Consider the following 12783-nt stretch of genomic DNA (forward strand, 5'->3'; position numbering starts at 1 on the left):
CAGCCAAAAGATAAAATCCAGAACAACAAATATAACTAATATACACAAATAGTGGCTGATAATTACACACAATAAATCAGTATACAGGCAGCGGAGAGATACGATGTTTAGGTTTGGCGGGGAAAGAGTTCAGCAAAATGGGGAGGGGGCACTCCCTAAATACTTAGCAGGTCGCTGCACTTTTGGATGCAAACAGAGAGGGCCGCTTCCGACGAGATTCCCTCCCTGCCCCTGCACGGGATTACAACGGGAATACCCGTGAGCGCTCAGGGCCTGACGTCCTCCCCGCCCGCATGCCTTAGTCGCATGGACGGGCACGGAGGTAGGCGGCGGGCAGACACGGTGCGGCGTGTGGAATGGCCGTTGGTTCGACTCTCTCCTACTCCTCCAATGGGATTAAGGGACGCCAGGAGGACGTCAGAAACTGCTGGGAGGAAGACGGCAAGGCTCACCCAGTCACCACGCACTCCCGTTTTAATCACGTGGAGCGTCTGGGGACGTTATAGTCCAAACTGGCCCGCTGTGCTCAAAGCACTTACAGTAAACGGGTGAATGGGGCTTGAGCGCAGTGCGCCAGGCCCGCCGCAGACTGAAGCTGTTTTATAGACTGCGGGGCAATACAACATTGCAGGCGTGGACGGAGCAAAAACTTCCTGCGCGCTCAGTTCACCATCCGCTGTTGCACACCCAACAGCAGCTTCACTGAGCGCGCAGAGAGAGCCGCACACATAAACACACCTACTTGGACTTGCTTATTCGGCAAGCTTCAAACCCGCGTGTCCAATGTGTATACGATAAGATTATTACGTGAAAAGGGATGTGCATCGCTACATATACAGAGGCTACGTGCCTATTTATCTAGGGTTCTTGTCCTGACGCCCATCTCCCTAGTTGGGTGGGATATAAGACAGAACACAAGAAAGACTAAATTTATTTAAAATACAAAGAAACTTTACACTATGCACTCAAGATTACACTCTTGAAAAATTGTGTTAAATAATCTTGAGTAGATACCATCAATAATCGCTTCACGTGTTCAAAAAGCAGGGAAAACAAGCACAGGCGTCCTAACATTCTAGCCGTCTGAGGCGGGTGACTAAAGGAGGTAAAGGGGGTAGCCGAATTCTCATAAAAGGACCTTGAGTGGGGTCAGGAAAATGCCTTCCCTTTCTGCCAGATTCCTCCCGCCAACCTCCCTCTTCGCCAAGCCTCCGCTCAGAAGAGCCCTTCCGCAAACGACTCTTCTCGAAATGACTTCGCGCGGAGTCGCCAACCCAAATCTCCTGGAGCCCCACTGAGCCCCACACCGGGCAAAAACAGTGACCTCCGTCAGCTCAGCCGGTCAGACATCCATTCTCTAAGGCAAGCACAGCAAGAGGAAACCTCCCGTTTGTTCTGTCGCTCGCGAGATTAGCCAGCTCACGGTTGCTATGGGGATGGGGAGCGTCTGGCGTGCGTTTGACCCTTTTCAGCCGCCGTCCTGTGCTTGGTGAGTGTGGGGGTAAATACGGAGGCATGACAGGAGGCCGGTGGGCGCACCGGTTACCATGACAACGCCATGGAGGGCGGGTCGCTGCCCGGCGCCTTCCACAGGTGGAGATAAAGGGGGAGAAGGGAGGGTGTGAGGGGCCCCTGAGCAGAGGTGTGAAGATGCCGAGGCGAGGGCGTTCTCCCGAGGATGACGGGGGCATGCGGAGTAGCGGGGAGCCCTTGTCGATCACCAATGATCGGGGGGCGGGGGGGGGCCGGCTGCGCCGCCGTGTCAAAGTCTGGTTCATTTTTTTAAAATAAAGAATATTTATATACCGCTTTTCAACAACAAAAGTTCTCAGAGCGGCTTATAGAGAGCAAGAAAAAAATAGAGTTGCCGCTGTGAGGAAGAATGGGAAGCGGCGAGTGGCTTCGAAAGGGCAGCGGGCGCAGAATGTGAGGGCCCCGAGCCAGTCACTGAAGCGCCGCGGGCGGGCGAAGCGGCAGCCTCCAAGTTGAAGTTGAAGGCGGCCGCAGTAGAGCAGCCCAGGCGCGCCTTGTGTCGGCCGGAACCGAAAGGGCGCCTCCTCTCTCCTCTGGAGTGAGGAGGAAGCCCCCGCGCGGCTGTCATGGTGACGGGCGGAAAGGGCTCGCCGGTTCCTCGAGCCAGGCCCTGCTGCTGTGCTGCTGTCAAGGTGCTTAGTGAGCCTCGACGTAAAAATAGGCAGCTCTGGCGGCGCGGGGGGGGGGGGCACGAGGGAGGGAGGGAGCGAGCGAGCGCACGGCCTTAATCTTTCTCGGCAGCTGTGATCCAGACAGACCCTGCTGCCCTTGCAGAGCGAGCCGGAGGGTTGCTCTTTTTGGCTCGTTAAAGTGGGCAAGAAGAAGCGGACTGCAGGGGAGCTTTGTCGTCGGCTTTCCCTCTCCGGAATGATCTGGCAAATTGACATTGTAAGAACGCGCGGCAGTAGCCTAGGCTCAGTGGTGGTAGAGCCTATGCTTTGCACGTTGGATCATGGATCTCCAGACAGGACTGGGAGACTCCTGGCCCTGTTTGAAGACTTGGTCTGACGGGGACGGGATGTAAGGTGTAAGGCAGTTTCTTCATACCTACATGCATGGGTTCAAAGAGCCCCTCCCCCCAGCTCCCGAGGGCCCCCTAGCTCCACCCCTCTCTGTTTTCTTCATTATCTCCCTCACTCCGAGGGGGCACTGGAGAGAGAGGTGAACAGGCCCCCTCCTATCCCCTAGCTACACTCCTGTGAACTGAGCCCTTGTCATAGGCAGGATAGATGCTCCAATAAACCAATTGCTTGAGAGAGGCATATAAATTGTAATACAGTACTTAAGTGGGATGTGTAGTGTTATGTATGGTGGTACATAACTTCCAGTCCTGATGATCTTGAGTGCTCTCCTCTTGCCTAAGGGGAAAGAGTGAAAGATGCAGCTCGTGTCTCTTTTTTTCTGGGGAGGCAGATAGAAAAGATCTGTCAACTTTATCAGATCTATTCCCTAATTTTATTCTGCCTCCATGCTTAATTATATTTTTAAAATATAATTAGTCTTAGCCATTCTTGGATGGAAGTTAATCTTATTTAATAAAGTGGGACTTACTACTTAGTAAACAATGTTTGGAATTGGTGTGCAAGCGCATAAACAGGGTAGTGGAATTTAATTTGCTAATGTACTATGTAGCATTACGACAGTGTTGTAAACCTGCATTTCATATGTAGTATGCATTTTACAATATTTTACTTTCAATTAATGCCTTCAAATATGAAGTGAATGGACTTGATATGTTTTCCAAATCTCTAATTTTAGGGGTCTCTTACTAAACCTTAACTCTTTGCTGTTTTGTAAAAGTTTTGTAAAACCCCAATGTACTAGAGACTGAATGCCTTTTGGTACAGGGTGCCCCCCCCGCCCCCCACCAGTCTATTTCTAAATATCTTTTTCAGTTGTTTGTGCCTGTAGGCCCTGTGGTAGATTAGCAAAAAGTAACTATTTGTTATTGGTTACTATAACAACCTCATCCACGTAAATGAGTAGTCTGTAAAATCTGTTTTTTGTCGTGAATATCTATGCCTGACTCAGATTGCCCAGTCAATCAATATACATGATCACTGGCACAGTCTTGTAAATGCTCTGTTCATCTTTCATTAACCACAACACAATCAGAAAGAAACTATTATTAATGAAAGTCGTGGCTAATACAGAACAGGAACTTGGGGAGTATTTGTTTAGTTGCCATGTCTTGCATAGACGTTTCCTATATATTGTCATGCTTTATGCTGCTGAAATTATTTATTGCTTGTGTTCTTGCTTAATTGAGCTGTCTTTTGTCTTCTATTGTTTTGTGAATGATTTAATCTTTAAATTTTATGGTTTAGTTGATATTACTAGGCACTTTGATTCCACAACAGAGAAGCAGGTTATACACGTTTAGAAATAAAATTGTAGAACACTGGACAAAATGTCAAACTACAAAAAGCTATTAGCTGGTTTCTGTTTACTTCTCTTAACTTCTATATGAGATGTCAATTTCCAGATTTGATGAATAGGTGGAAAGAAATAAGGCATGTCTTCATAGGAGCTACCTGCATTCCTGATTTGGATTCATTAAACTGGTGCCATTAAACTCCTGTGAAGCCAACTGTCTTTGAGGTTAAGCAAGTAACAATAGGAGACAAGGCTTCTTTAGTGGTAGTGCCATAGTCATAGAATAGCCTCCGCAGTGACATCTGCATGACACTAACCTTACTGACTTCTACTTGATACGAATTTGTTTTCCTAAGCTTTAATGATTAATTGTTCTGCTTCTAATTCTTAAAATCTTATTCCTTCGTTATTAGCTGCCTTGAGAGCTTATTGATTTGAAAGACAGGATATAAATAGCTTAAATAAATAAAACCACAATCCGAGACTGTTCTTCAAAAGAATCCTGTGCTTTCAACTGTATAAACACCCTGGTTCCTGTCCGTAATACAGACAGGCAGAGTGCTTGCACAAAAAACCCCCAAACCTACATAGGGCTTTTGTATTTGAGCAAACTCTGCATTAGTGCTTGTAGAGATGATTTGGTACAGATCTTATAAATATATTGTGTGGCTGCATTATTATTTCATTTCTTTCCATTTTGCAGACTAGCCAATTTCTATTTATAATGCTTATTTTACTTTTCTTCCTATTGTATAGCTTTATTTTAAGGAACATCCACAATGAGTGATAAGAAAGACACTAGTGAATCTGCAGACACTGGAGATTCCACAGAAAGTGGAGACTATGATGATGATTTTGAAAAAGACCTTGAGTGGCTAATTAATGAAGAAGAAAAGGAAATCCTTGATGATACACAGGTGGTAATAAAATACTGCATGTTAGTTTTGTGCCACTATCTAAACTGTTTATGAATGATACCATTGTAAATGATTTGACTAGGAAGAGAGTACTTGGATGATTGAAGTATTATTGAATGTTGAGTTAAACTGAAATCCAGAGGGCCGTCAAAATTCACCCCGACTCAACGATTCCCATCAAGCCACTGCCAAAACTGGGGCAACTTCTGAAGTGACCTCTAGCACAACATTGGGAGGAGGTGCATGCATGCAGAAGTGTGTGCTTTGCATAAAGGGCTTATTTGGTTTCCAGCCTTAAAGAATCTTTGTCTACAAATTGGAAATCTAGTGTTTCCTTGGGTGTGTGTGTATATATCCTTGGACGAAGAGCAGGATATAAATGTAATAATAATAATAATACATTTATATCCTGCTCTTCCTCCAAGGAGCCCAGAGCAGTGTACTAGATACTTAAGTTTCTCTTTCACAACAACCCTATGAAGTAGGCTAGGCTGAGAGAGAAGTGACTGGCCCAGAATCACCCAGCTAGTATCATGGCTGAATGGGGATTTGAACTTGCGTCTCCCCGGTCCTAGTCCAGCACTCTAACCACTACACACTACACCATGCTGGCGCTCTCATTCATATTTTTTTTATATATATATATACACACACACACACACACACACACACACACGCACACACGCATGCACGGGTAAATGTCTAAAATGCTTCCAGGTATTGATATGTAATTGTTAGTGACGTTATGTAGGAAACTTGTGTGTACACTTCTTACTTCTTATAGAAATAAGCACTGCTATTTTCTTTGTAGAATCATGGTGAAAATGAAGAGGATGTTGAAACAAGTATTGACAAGGACTTAGACAGAGAAGACGGAAGAAACTATTCACCAGAGCCACTTAAGCCTGAGGAAATACTGAAGGACAGGGAAGAAAACTCTTCACAAGAGCCTGAGGAAATACTGAAGGACAGGGAAAATAACTCTTCACAAGAGCCTTTTGAGCATGAGGAAGTTCTGAAGAATGAGGGGCCACATCACACAACAAGTGTAGCTGAACATGATACTGAGCAGCCATCTGATACTGAAAGCGAAGGCTCCTGTCAGGAATCAAAGCTAGAAGATCAAGAGGACTTGGATGAAGATGATGAAGATATAAAGCGTTACATCCTGGAAAAAATTGAAGAAGCCAACAAACTTCTGTTATCTCAGGAACCTTTGGATGAAACAAAAGAGAGGAAGCTAAAATTCAAAGATAATCTAGTAGATCTGGAAGTCCCCCCTCTGAAAGCTATAGGCACTGATAAAAATAACCTTTACAGGGAAAGGGACATTTCAGGTAGGCTCTCTCAGTTGTGCCTTTCTAATAAAGGAGAAGATATATCTCTTTCTGTTAATGGTAGTACAGATGATGAGCCCAAGGATGGCAAGATCCTAGTAGAAAGAGATGGGAAGTTTGAACTCCTGAGTATCCGTGACATTGAGAGCCAAGGGTTCTTCCCTCCACTCAGTGTTTCTTTTAGTGATATTGAAGCTCAGCATATTTCTCCCAAAACTTCTTACACTACTGCCTTTGGCACTATCTGTCTAACAAAAGAAGAGTCCTTAATAAAACCATCTTGCTCTCCTTCCAGAGAAGAATTTCTTTATTTTCCTCAGCCACCATCCATTCGACCATGCTCTGCCATCAACATTACAAGGAATGTGGAAAGGGGGAAAAGTCCACGCAGGGTGCAGTCAGCAAACATAGCTATAAGAAGCTCTACGTACTGCCTGTCACCTAGACAAAAAGAACTGCAAAAACAAATTGAGCAAAGAAAAGAGAAATTAAAGAGAGAGGTGAGAGTATAAAGGAAACAAACAGATCAGTGCAGTAAAAACTGAGCTGAGCACTTACATATCTCAGAATGCCTCTCCATGTTGAGCCCACTTCCTTGTCTAGATCATTAAGCTAGGTTTGTGCCATGGGCATAGTGTCCATTGGATGAGGGGGTGCAAATGTCTCTGTGCCCAAAGGGTCAGGGGCTTACAGGGGCCCCACCGCCCCACCTCTGTGCACCCCTGCGCCGCCCGCCACCATTTCCCATTTACCCGTGGTGGTGGCAGTGGCGGCAGGCGGGCTTCTCCCCCTTCCCCGGTCTGCACTTGGCCCCTTCCCAGCAGACACACTGGCCTCCCCATTCCCTGGCCAGCGCACTGGTCTTTCTTGCAACTGCACGTGGGCCTCGCCATTGATTAGGGAAAGGCCCACGCGCAGGCACAAGAGAAGCTGCCATGCCGGCCGCCACCGCTAAATAGAGGGGGAAGCTCAGTGGGGTGGGGCTGGAAAGTAGGGGACATGGCTTTGGCGCTGGGGCATGCAGGGAGACCCTAAAACAGTTCCTGGGCTGCCAGAAGTCTCCCTACATCACTGGCCTGCCAAGTCCCATAATTAGGCACAAGGACAACAAGATTTATAAGCTGTAAGTGAACACATTGAGTTTAGATTCAGATAAGCAACATTTTGATTCTATCACACTTCTAACTGTAGGTAGCAATAGGGGCTTTTCTATCATGGCCACAGAAACAAAAGCAAGAGCAGCTGTGGCCTACTTAGGATTTTGGAAGAAAATATATCTTCCAGGTACTCCAGTGAAAATATTTCTTGAGAAAGTAGTTATCAACATGTTGAAAGAAACCTCTTCTGCAGCAATTCTTGCTTTTGTTTTTGTGGCCAGCTTGGCTGATGTTGATCCTCTATATTGTTACCTTTTTTTCCTATCGTGGCCCTGAAGGCTTTGAGCTGCCTAGAGATATTTGCCAGTGTACATATTTTAGTTTTCAGAAAGATAAATGATGTCCACCTTGAACCACTTCAAGGGGGAGTAGGACTGCTTTCAGCATAAGAATATGCTGAAAAGTATATTCAGCATATTCTGAATGGAGTAGGGAGTAGGACTGCTTTCAGCATATGAATATAGGAAGAATCCTGTTAGCTGAGATGAGGAATTTTTATATTCTACCACCTGTACTTTTCCTGCCAGTATGTTTAGACAAACATGATGATTATCCCCCTTTGCAAATATCTGCACACTGAGTACCTAGGAAGCTGCCTTCTACCAAGTCAGTCCATTAGTCTGTCTAGCTCAATGTTGTTTACATAGACTTCCAGTGGCTTCTCCAAGACTACAGGCACAAAGCTCACACAAACCTATCTGGAGATGCCAAGGAGAGAACTTGGAACCTTCTGCATAAAAGCATACAGATGCCTTCCTCAGAGCAGCGCCATCCCCTAAGGGGAATATCTTACAGTGCTCACATGTAGTCTCCCATTCAAATGCAAACCTGGTCAGATCCTGCTTAGCAAAGGGGACAATTCATGCTTGCTACCACAAAACCAGCTCCCTCCCTAAAAATTCCTCCATCTGGCATAACCCTTTAACCTCAACCAATATCTATAAATTTGAACGTTCAAATTCTTCAAGTCTCCCAGGCTCCTTAATGAGACTTTATTGTTGTAACCACTGGAATTATATTACTACTAGCTGGCCTGGGTGCAGAGCATCTGTGCCTCTAGTTCTCCCCCCTCATCCCCCTGCCCGTTCTTGGCTCCCTCGCCCTTCTCAACCCTCCCTCCCTCCTCTCCCCCTCAGCTCTTCCCCCTTTCTTGGCCCATTTTGGCCACTGCTTTGCCTTCACCATCGCTTTCCCCAGCACCACTTACGACTGTGACTGTCGGGTTGTCCATTAGCCTGCCCATTCACTCCCCCCTCCCCCCCCCAGCTTGCTCGCAAACTCTTGTGAGAGCTGTCACACATGGGATTGGAGATGGGTACACTTAAGAGAATATATATATATGTATTTATTCTCTAGTTCTGTAGAGTAATTTATAGTATAAAAATTAGCATCATTTCACATCAGTTCAGACAACTTTGTCTTTCACTTTGATTCATGTAATTGTCAAATTTTGAATAAGGCTGTTTAAAAATGATCATTATTTGCCACAATTTTAATGTAAGGAAGAAGCACGGAAAAGAGTACAAGAGGAAACCAAAAGGAAAGAAAATGATTCGGTATTTAAAGCTTGGCTGCAAAAGAAAAAAGGACAAATTCAAGAAGAGAAACGAATTCAGCGTGCAAAAGAGCTGGAAGATTTAAATAGCAGAGTAAGTTGAAGTTTACATACCTCTCATCCTGCTGTGTTACAGTGACCTGCTTAGTTCTAAAAAAAGTGGAAACTCCCAATAAACTATGAACAGTAGCAACCTTTTGTTTTCAGAAATCTAACTGTGTGACATTATGGATCTAGGATCACTGACCTACAGGTAACACAATTAGCACTTAATTAGAATCCCACTTGCCACACTATTGCACATCAGTTAAGGCTCTGTGGTATTTGTATACAACCTTTTATTATGGTTCCATGCTTGTCCTAAAGTGTAAGCAACATTTCCAAAATTTAACATTTCCTGAATGCAGCTACCATGGCTGTATGTATTAATCAGAGGTTTTTATGTGATCCCTCACAACATGACTTTGCATGCTTTTTTTGCATATTTCATATGCAAAAATTTCACATTTGCATATTTCATGCCCAATTTAGCTTACCGATATAGAAGGGCATGGACAATATGGGGGAGGAGGAGGAATACTGGTCTCTGCAAAGGACTGTATAGTGGAGAAAAGGTTAAAGGTAAGATACATAGATCAGTGGGTAAGTATTAAGGAGAATCATATTGAAATGATTGAATGAAAGAGACAGCAAAAAGGAGATTGGACAATATTGGACATTAAGTTCAAAAATGAAGATTTTAAAATGTGGTTTGGGAGTACAGTATATGTATGTGGCTGGAGAGGAGTAACAACAAAGACTAGTGTGTATTAGTGAAGGAGCACTGGGCATTTCATGCAAATGTGAGCTGTAATAAAACTTCATTGGCCCAATGAAACTTTTAATCCAAGGCGAAAATCGCTATCATTGTCCTTTTTGGGTATCAAGCAAAGACCTTTTTGTTTACCCAGACCTTTTAATCCTTTTCATTTCTCTTTTTGCTTAGTTGCTACTGATCCTCACCACTTCTAGTCTACTATTGCTTTTCAGTTGTATAGGGATGTGTTTGGTTTCTATTCTAACTGTAAGCTTTCATGAACTTTAACTGAACTGAAGGATAGAATATTAAACCTTATAAATATGTAAACATAAAATCATATCAGATTTCTCATACTAAAATTTCTATGAAGGTGATATTGGCCAAAGAAAATAGATACAGCAACCATTTGATCATGAAGAATCTGGAGGTTTGACTATAAACAGCATAATCCAGTTAACAACTAGTCTGAAAACCTGAGTTATATTTAGCTATTTCTCAGGTGAGGTTCTTTTTTCTTATGTTAAATTTGGTTATAGATAACCAGGACTGTTTCCTACAGATTGTGTGTATTAGATGCACCAAAGACTAATTTGAAAGCAATGTAGCCTAGTATCAATTGGATTCTGGAAACTTCTCCAGTATTTTTTTCTGGAAAGCAAGTAGGCTGAGATGAGACTTGGGGTCATATTAGAGAAGATGGTTACTGTGTGCTTAATGGCACATCTGGCTATTTTCTGAAGAAAAAGCAAGATCAAGTTCCAATCCAGACTGAGACTGTGGCAGCAGAACAGACTAACCCTTCCTGCAGGCTGGTTTGGGCCCAGTCTGGCTATTCTTTGCCTCTTAAGGGAGGCTTCCATTGCCAGCACTTGTATACAATGAGGAGTGGCTATGCCTCAAATATTACAGCAGAAGTATATATTTTCCTAATTTTGAAAATGGAGCAAGCTTTTGTTAATGTGTGGTGGTGGTGGGTTGTTGCTTTTTTTAGCAGGAGAGCAGAAATCCAGAAGAAGCCTACAAGTCATGGCTCAAAAGAAAACAACTAGAGCATGTGAAAGAAAAACAGGTTCAAAACCTGAAAGAGCAGGAAGAGTGCATGCTGTTCCTTCCAAGACCAATGGAAAGTGATAAAGCGTATAAACAGTAAGTTTTCTTTTGTTTGTTCCTTCTTAAATGGAACAATTCCATCTTATTCCATTCTAGGCTCGGGACAGATTAAGCTTTTTGCCACCCATAGACAAAAAGGCTTTTGCTGCCCTTTTACCTTAAACAAAAAAAGGTGGGCCTTTAAAAAAAAAGGTAAGGGGGGGAGACTTTCTCCTCACCCACTCCATCCTTGCTGCAGCTGCCGCTGCCCACAGAGAGGGGCAACAAAATATGAGGGGCAAAATTTGCTGCTGCTCAAAGTTTGCCACTGTAGGCAAATGCCTCCTCTGCCTCTCCATTAATCCACCACTGTCCAGGCTATAACAGTTTCCTTCACTGAGCAGGGGGGTTGGATTAGAATTGTTCCAAGGTCCCTTCAGCTCTAACATTCTGTGATTCTTTGTGTGGAAATAGGTAACTTGATATTGATCCCTTTGGGGTTTACCTTTTTCAAGTATTTCATTTCTTTGCAGATGGCTAAGAAAGAAAAGACGGGAGAAGCGAGCAGAGCAACTAGCTGCCAAAGAGCGATCCAAGCAGTTTAGGCAGGAAGCCAGAAGAGCAAAACAAATAGAGAATATTCTCTGTTCCATTTCTGAACCCAAATCTTTTCGCTTCACAGACCAGTTCAGCTGAAGTTTAGTGTCATCAGGTGCCTGGAAGATGTCAGACCGTACCTTGTGTAGCTTGAGTGGCTGCCCCCTGGAAGGAGCTTCTCTTGTGATATGTTCTACACTCCTTCAATAATGGCTTAAAAATTCTCAGTGATCTTATTTCTTTTCCTCTAAACTTGAAAATTCTTTGTGAATGGGTTGGGGAGTTTAGTTCAACATAATAGAATAAAATGCCCGTATGGCAAAAGCAGTGTAAATCATTTTAAATAACTTGTCTCAAGACATGGACAACTTCAACTCAAGCATTTTGTGTAAAATCTAGTTAACTATAGCAAGTGTTACAGGACCTGTGACAAGGACCCATTCATTGCTTTAATGACTGCTGTTTCTCCTTTATGGGAGAAGGGGAATTAAGTGAAGATTGCTAAACAGAATCAACAAGAGCTATCTTATGAAATGAATTCAAAGTATCCACCATTCGAGAAGTATTTTCTGCTCATTCTCTGTTGAGTTACTGGTGGACATGAGGGAAATTGTTCAAAGTAGTCCTATTGAAATTAAAGGATAAATTAGGCACTTAATTTCAACTTTTAGCAACACTCTTGTTAGCCACTGTTATGGAAATAAATCTGACTCTTGGAAGCATTATATGGCAGTGCAAAACCAAAAACCAAGCATAAACAGACTAGATGAGTATTAGAAGAGACCGACTACAGCAGAGGTTGCCTTTAAGCATTCCATGCTTACATCTCAAGAGCAGATAGCATATTTACCTAAGGTTGTTTCTTCATAAAAAGCAGCACTTGTTCTTCTCAAACTTATTAAAACCTAAAAGTTATAAGGACATTGACTCCTTACACTTTATGTTCTCACCATTACAGGCATTTTTAAAATGTGAATGAGTAGTCTGCTACTGTAGGACTGTTTGAAGGATAGAACAGTTAAATGCTGTTCAGTTGGTATGGAAGCTGGGGATTTTGTACTCGCAGCATTCCCAAGAGGACGCCTGCAAGCGCCAAACCCCTGTCATGGTTTCAGCATGTTTCTTCAGAGACTGTTCCTGTTATGTGAAATGATGGGGCACATCAGAACTGATCACAGGAAGAATCTCTCTCCAGGAGTACAGTGTTTGTCTACAGATAAATGCTGCAACAATCTAAAGTGAGAAGGGGTTTCAGAGTATGGAGGTGGGGCTGGCAGGTGCACTTTGGGGTTGCTATATGCAATGCAGTGTTCAAGTTCCATGACAACTGAACAGGGCTTTAATAATGTATTATCACTTGTTCTGTTACTTAGGAAGGATATTCAAATATGAGTAGCTATGGAAGACAGAAATCCAACTACTG

At 43.5% G+C, this 12783-nt stretch overlaps 1 protein-coding gene across 6 annotated transcripts; it reads left to right on the top strand.

The window, feature by feature from the left end:
* The first annotated feature begins 1342 nt into the window (after window positions 1–1342).
* Window positions 1343–12281, top strand: CCDC181 (coiled-coil domain containing 181). 6 transcript variants are annotated; one of them, XM_053310233.1, is made up of 7 exons: window positions 1343–1362; window positions 4666–4826; window positions 5638–6663; window positions 8823–8969; window positions 9407–9496; window positions 10666–10820; window positions 11297–12281. In XM_053310233.1, exons 2-7 carry the CDS (start codon window positions 4689–4691, stop codon window positions 11457–11459), a joined length of 1719 nt encoding a protein of 572 aa, XP_053166208.1. In that variant the 5' UTR covers window positions 1343–1362; window positions 4666–4688; the 3' UTR covers window positions 11460–12281. The 6 variants fall into 6 exon arrangements, with proteins under 6 accessions (XP_053166208.1, XP_053166207.1, XP_053166205.1 ...); XM_053310232.1 differs by lacking the exon at window positions 1343–1362 and adding an exon at window positions 1363–1489; XM_053310230.1 differs by lacking the exon at window positions 1343–1362 and adding an exon at window positions 1481–1593.
* Window positions 12282–12783: the final 502 nt, after the last annotated feature.

This window comes from Hemicordylus capensis, chromosome 3, assembly GCF_027244095.1.
Source record: "Hemicordylus capensis ecotype Gifberg chromosome 3, rHemCap1.1.pri, whole genome shotgun sequence".
In the NCBI taxonomy this organism is placed as follows: domain Eukaryota; kingdom Metazoa; phylum Chordata; class Lepidosauria; order Squamata; family Cordylidae; genus Hemicordylus; species Hemicordylus capensis.

Excerpts from the sequence above, each read along its gene's own strand:
- CCDC181 (XM_053310233.1), top strand. The coding sequence starts at position 4,689 with ATGAGTGATAAGAAAGACACTAGTGAATCTGCAGACACTGGAGATTCC. Across the intron at positions 8,970-9,406 it reads TGGAAGATTTAAATAGCAGA|CTTACCGATATAGAAGGGCA; the intron begins GTAAGTTGAAGT and ends TGCCCAATTTAG. Across the intron at positions 10,821-11,296 it reads AGTGATAAAGCGTATAAACA|ATGGCTAAGAAAGAAAAGAC; the intron begins GTAAGTTTTCTT and ends ATTTCTTTGCAG.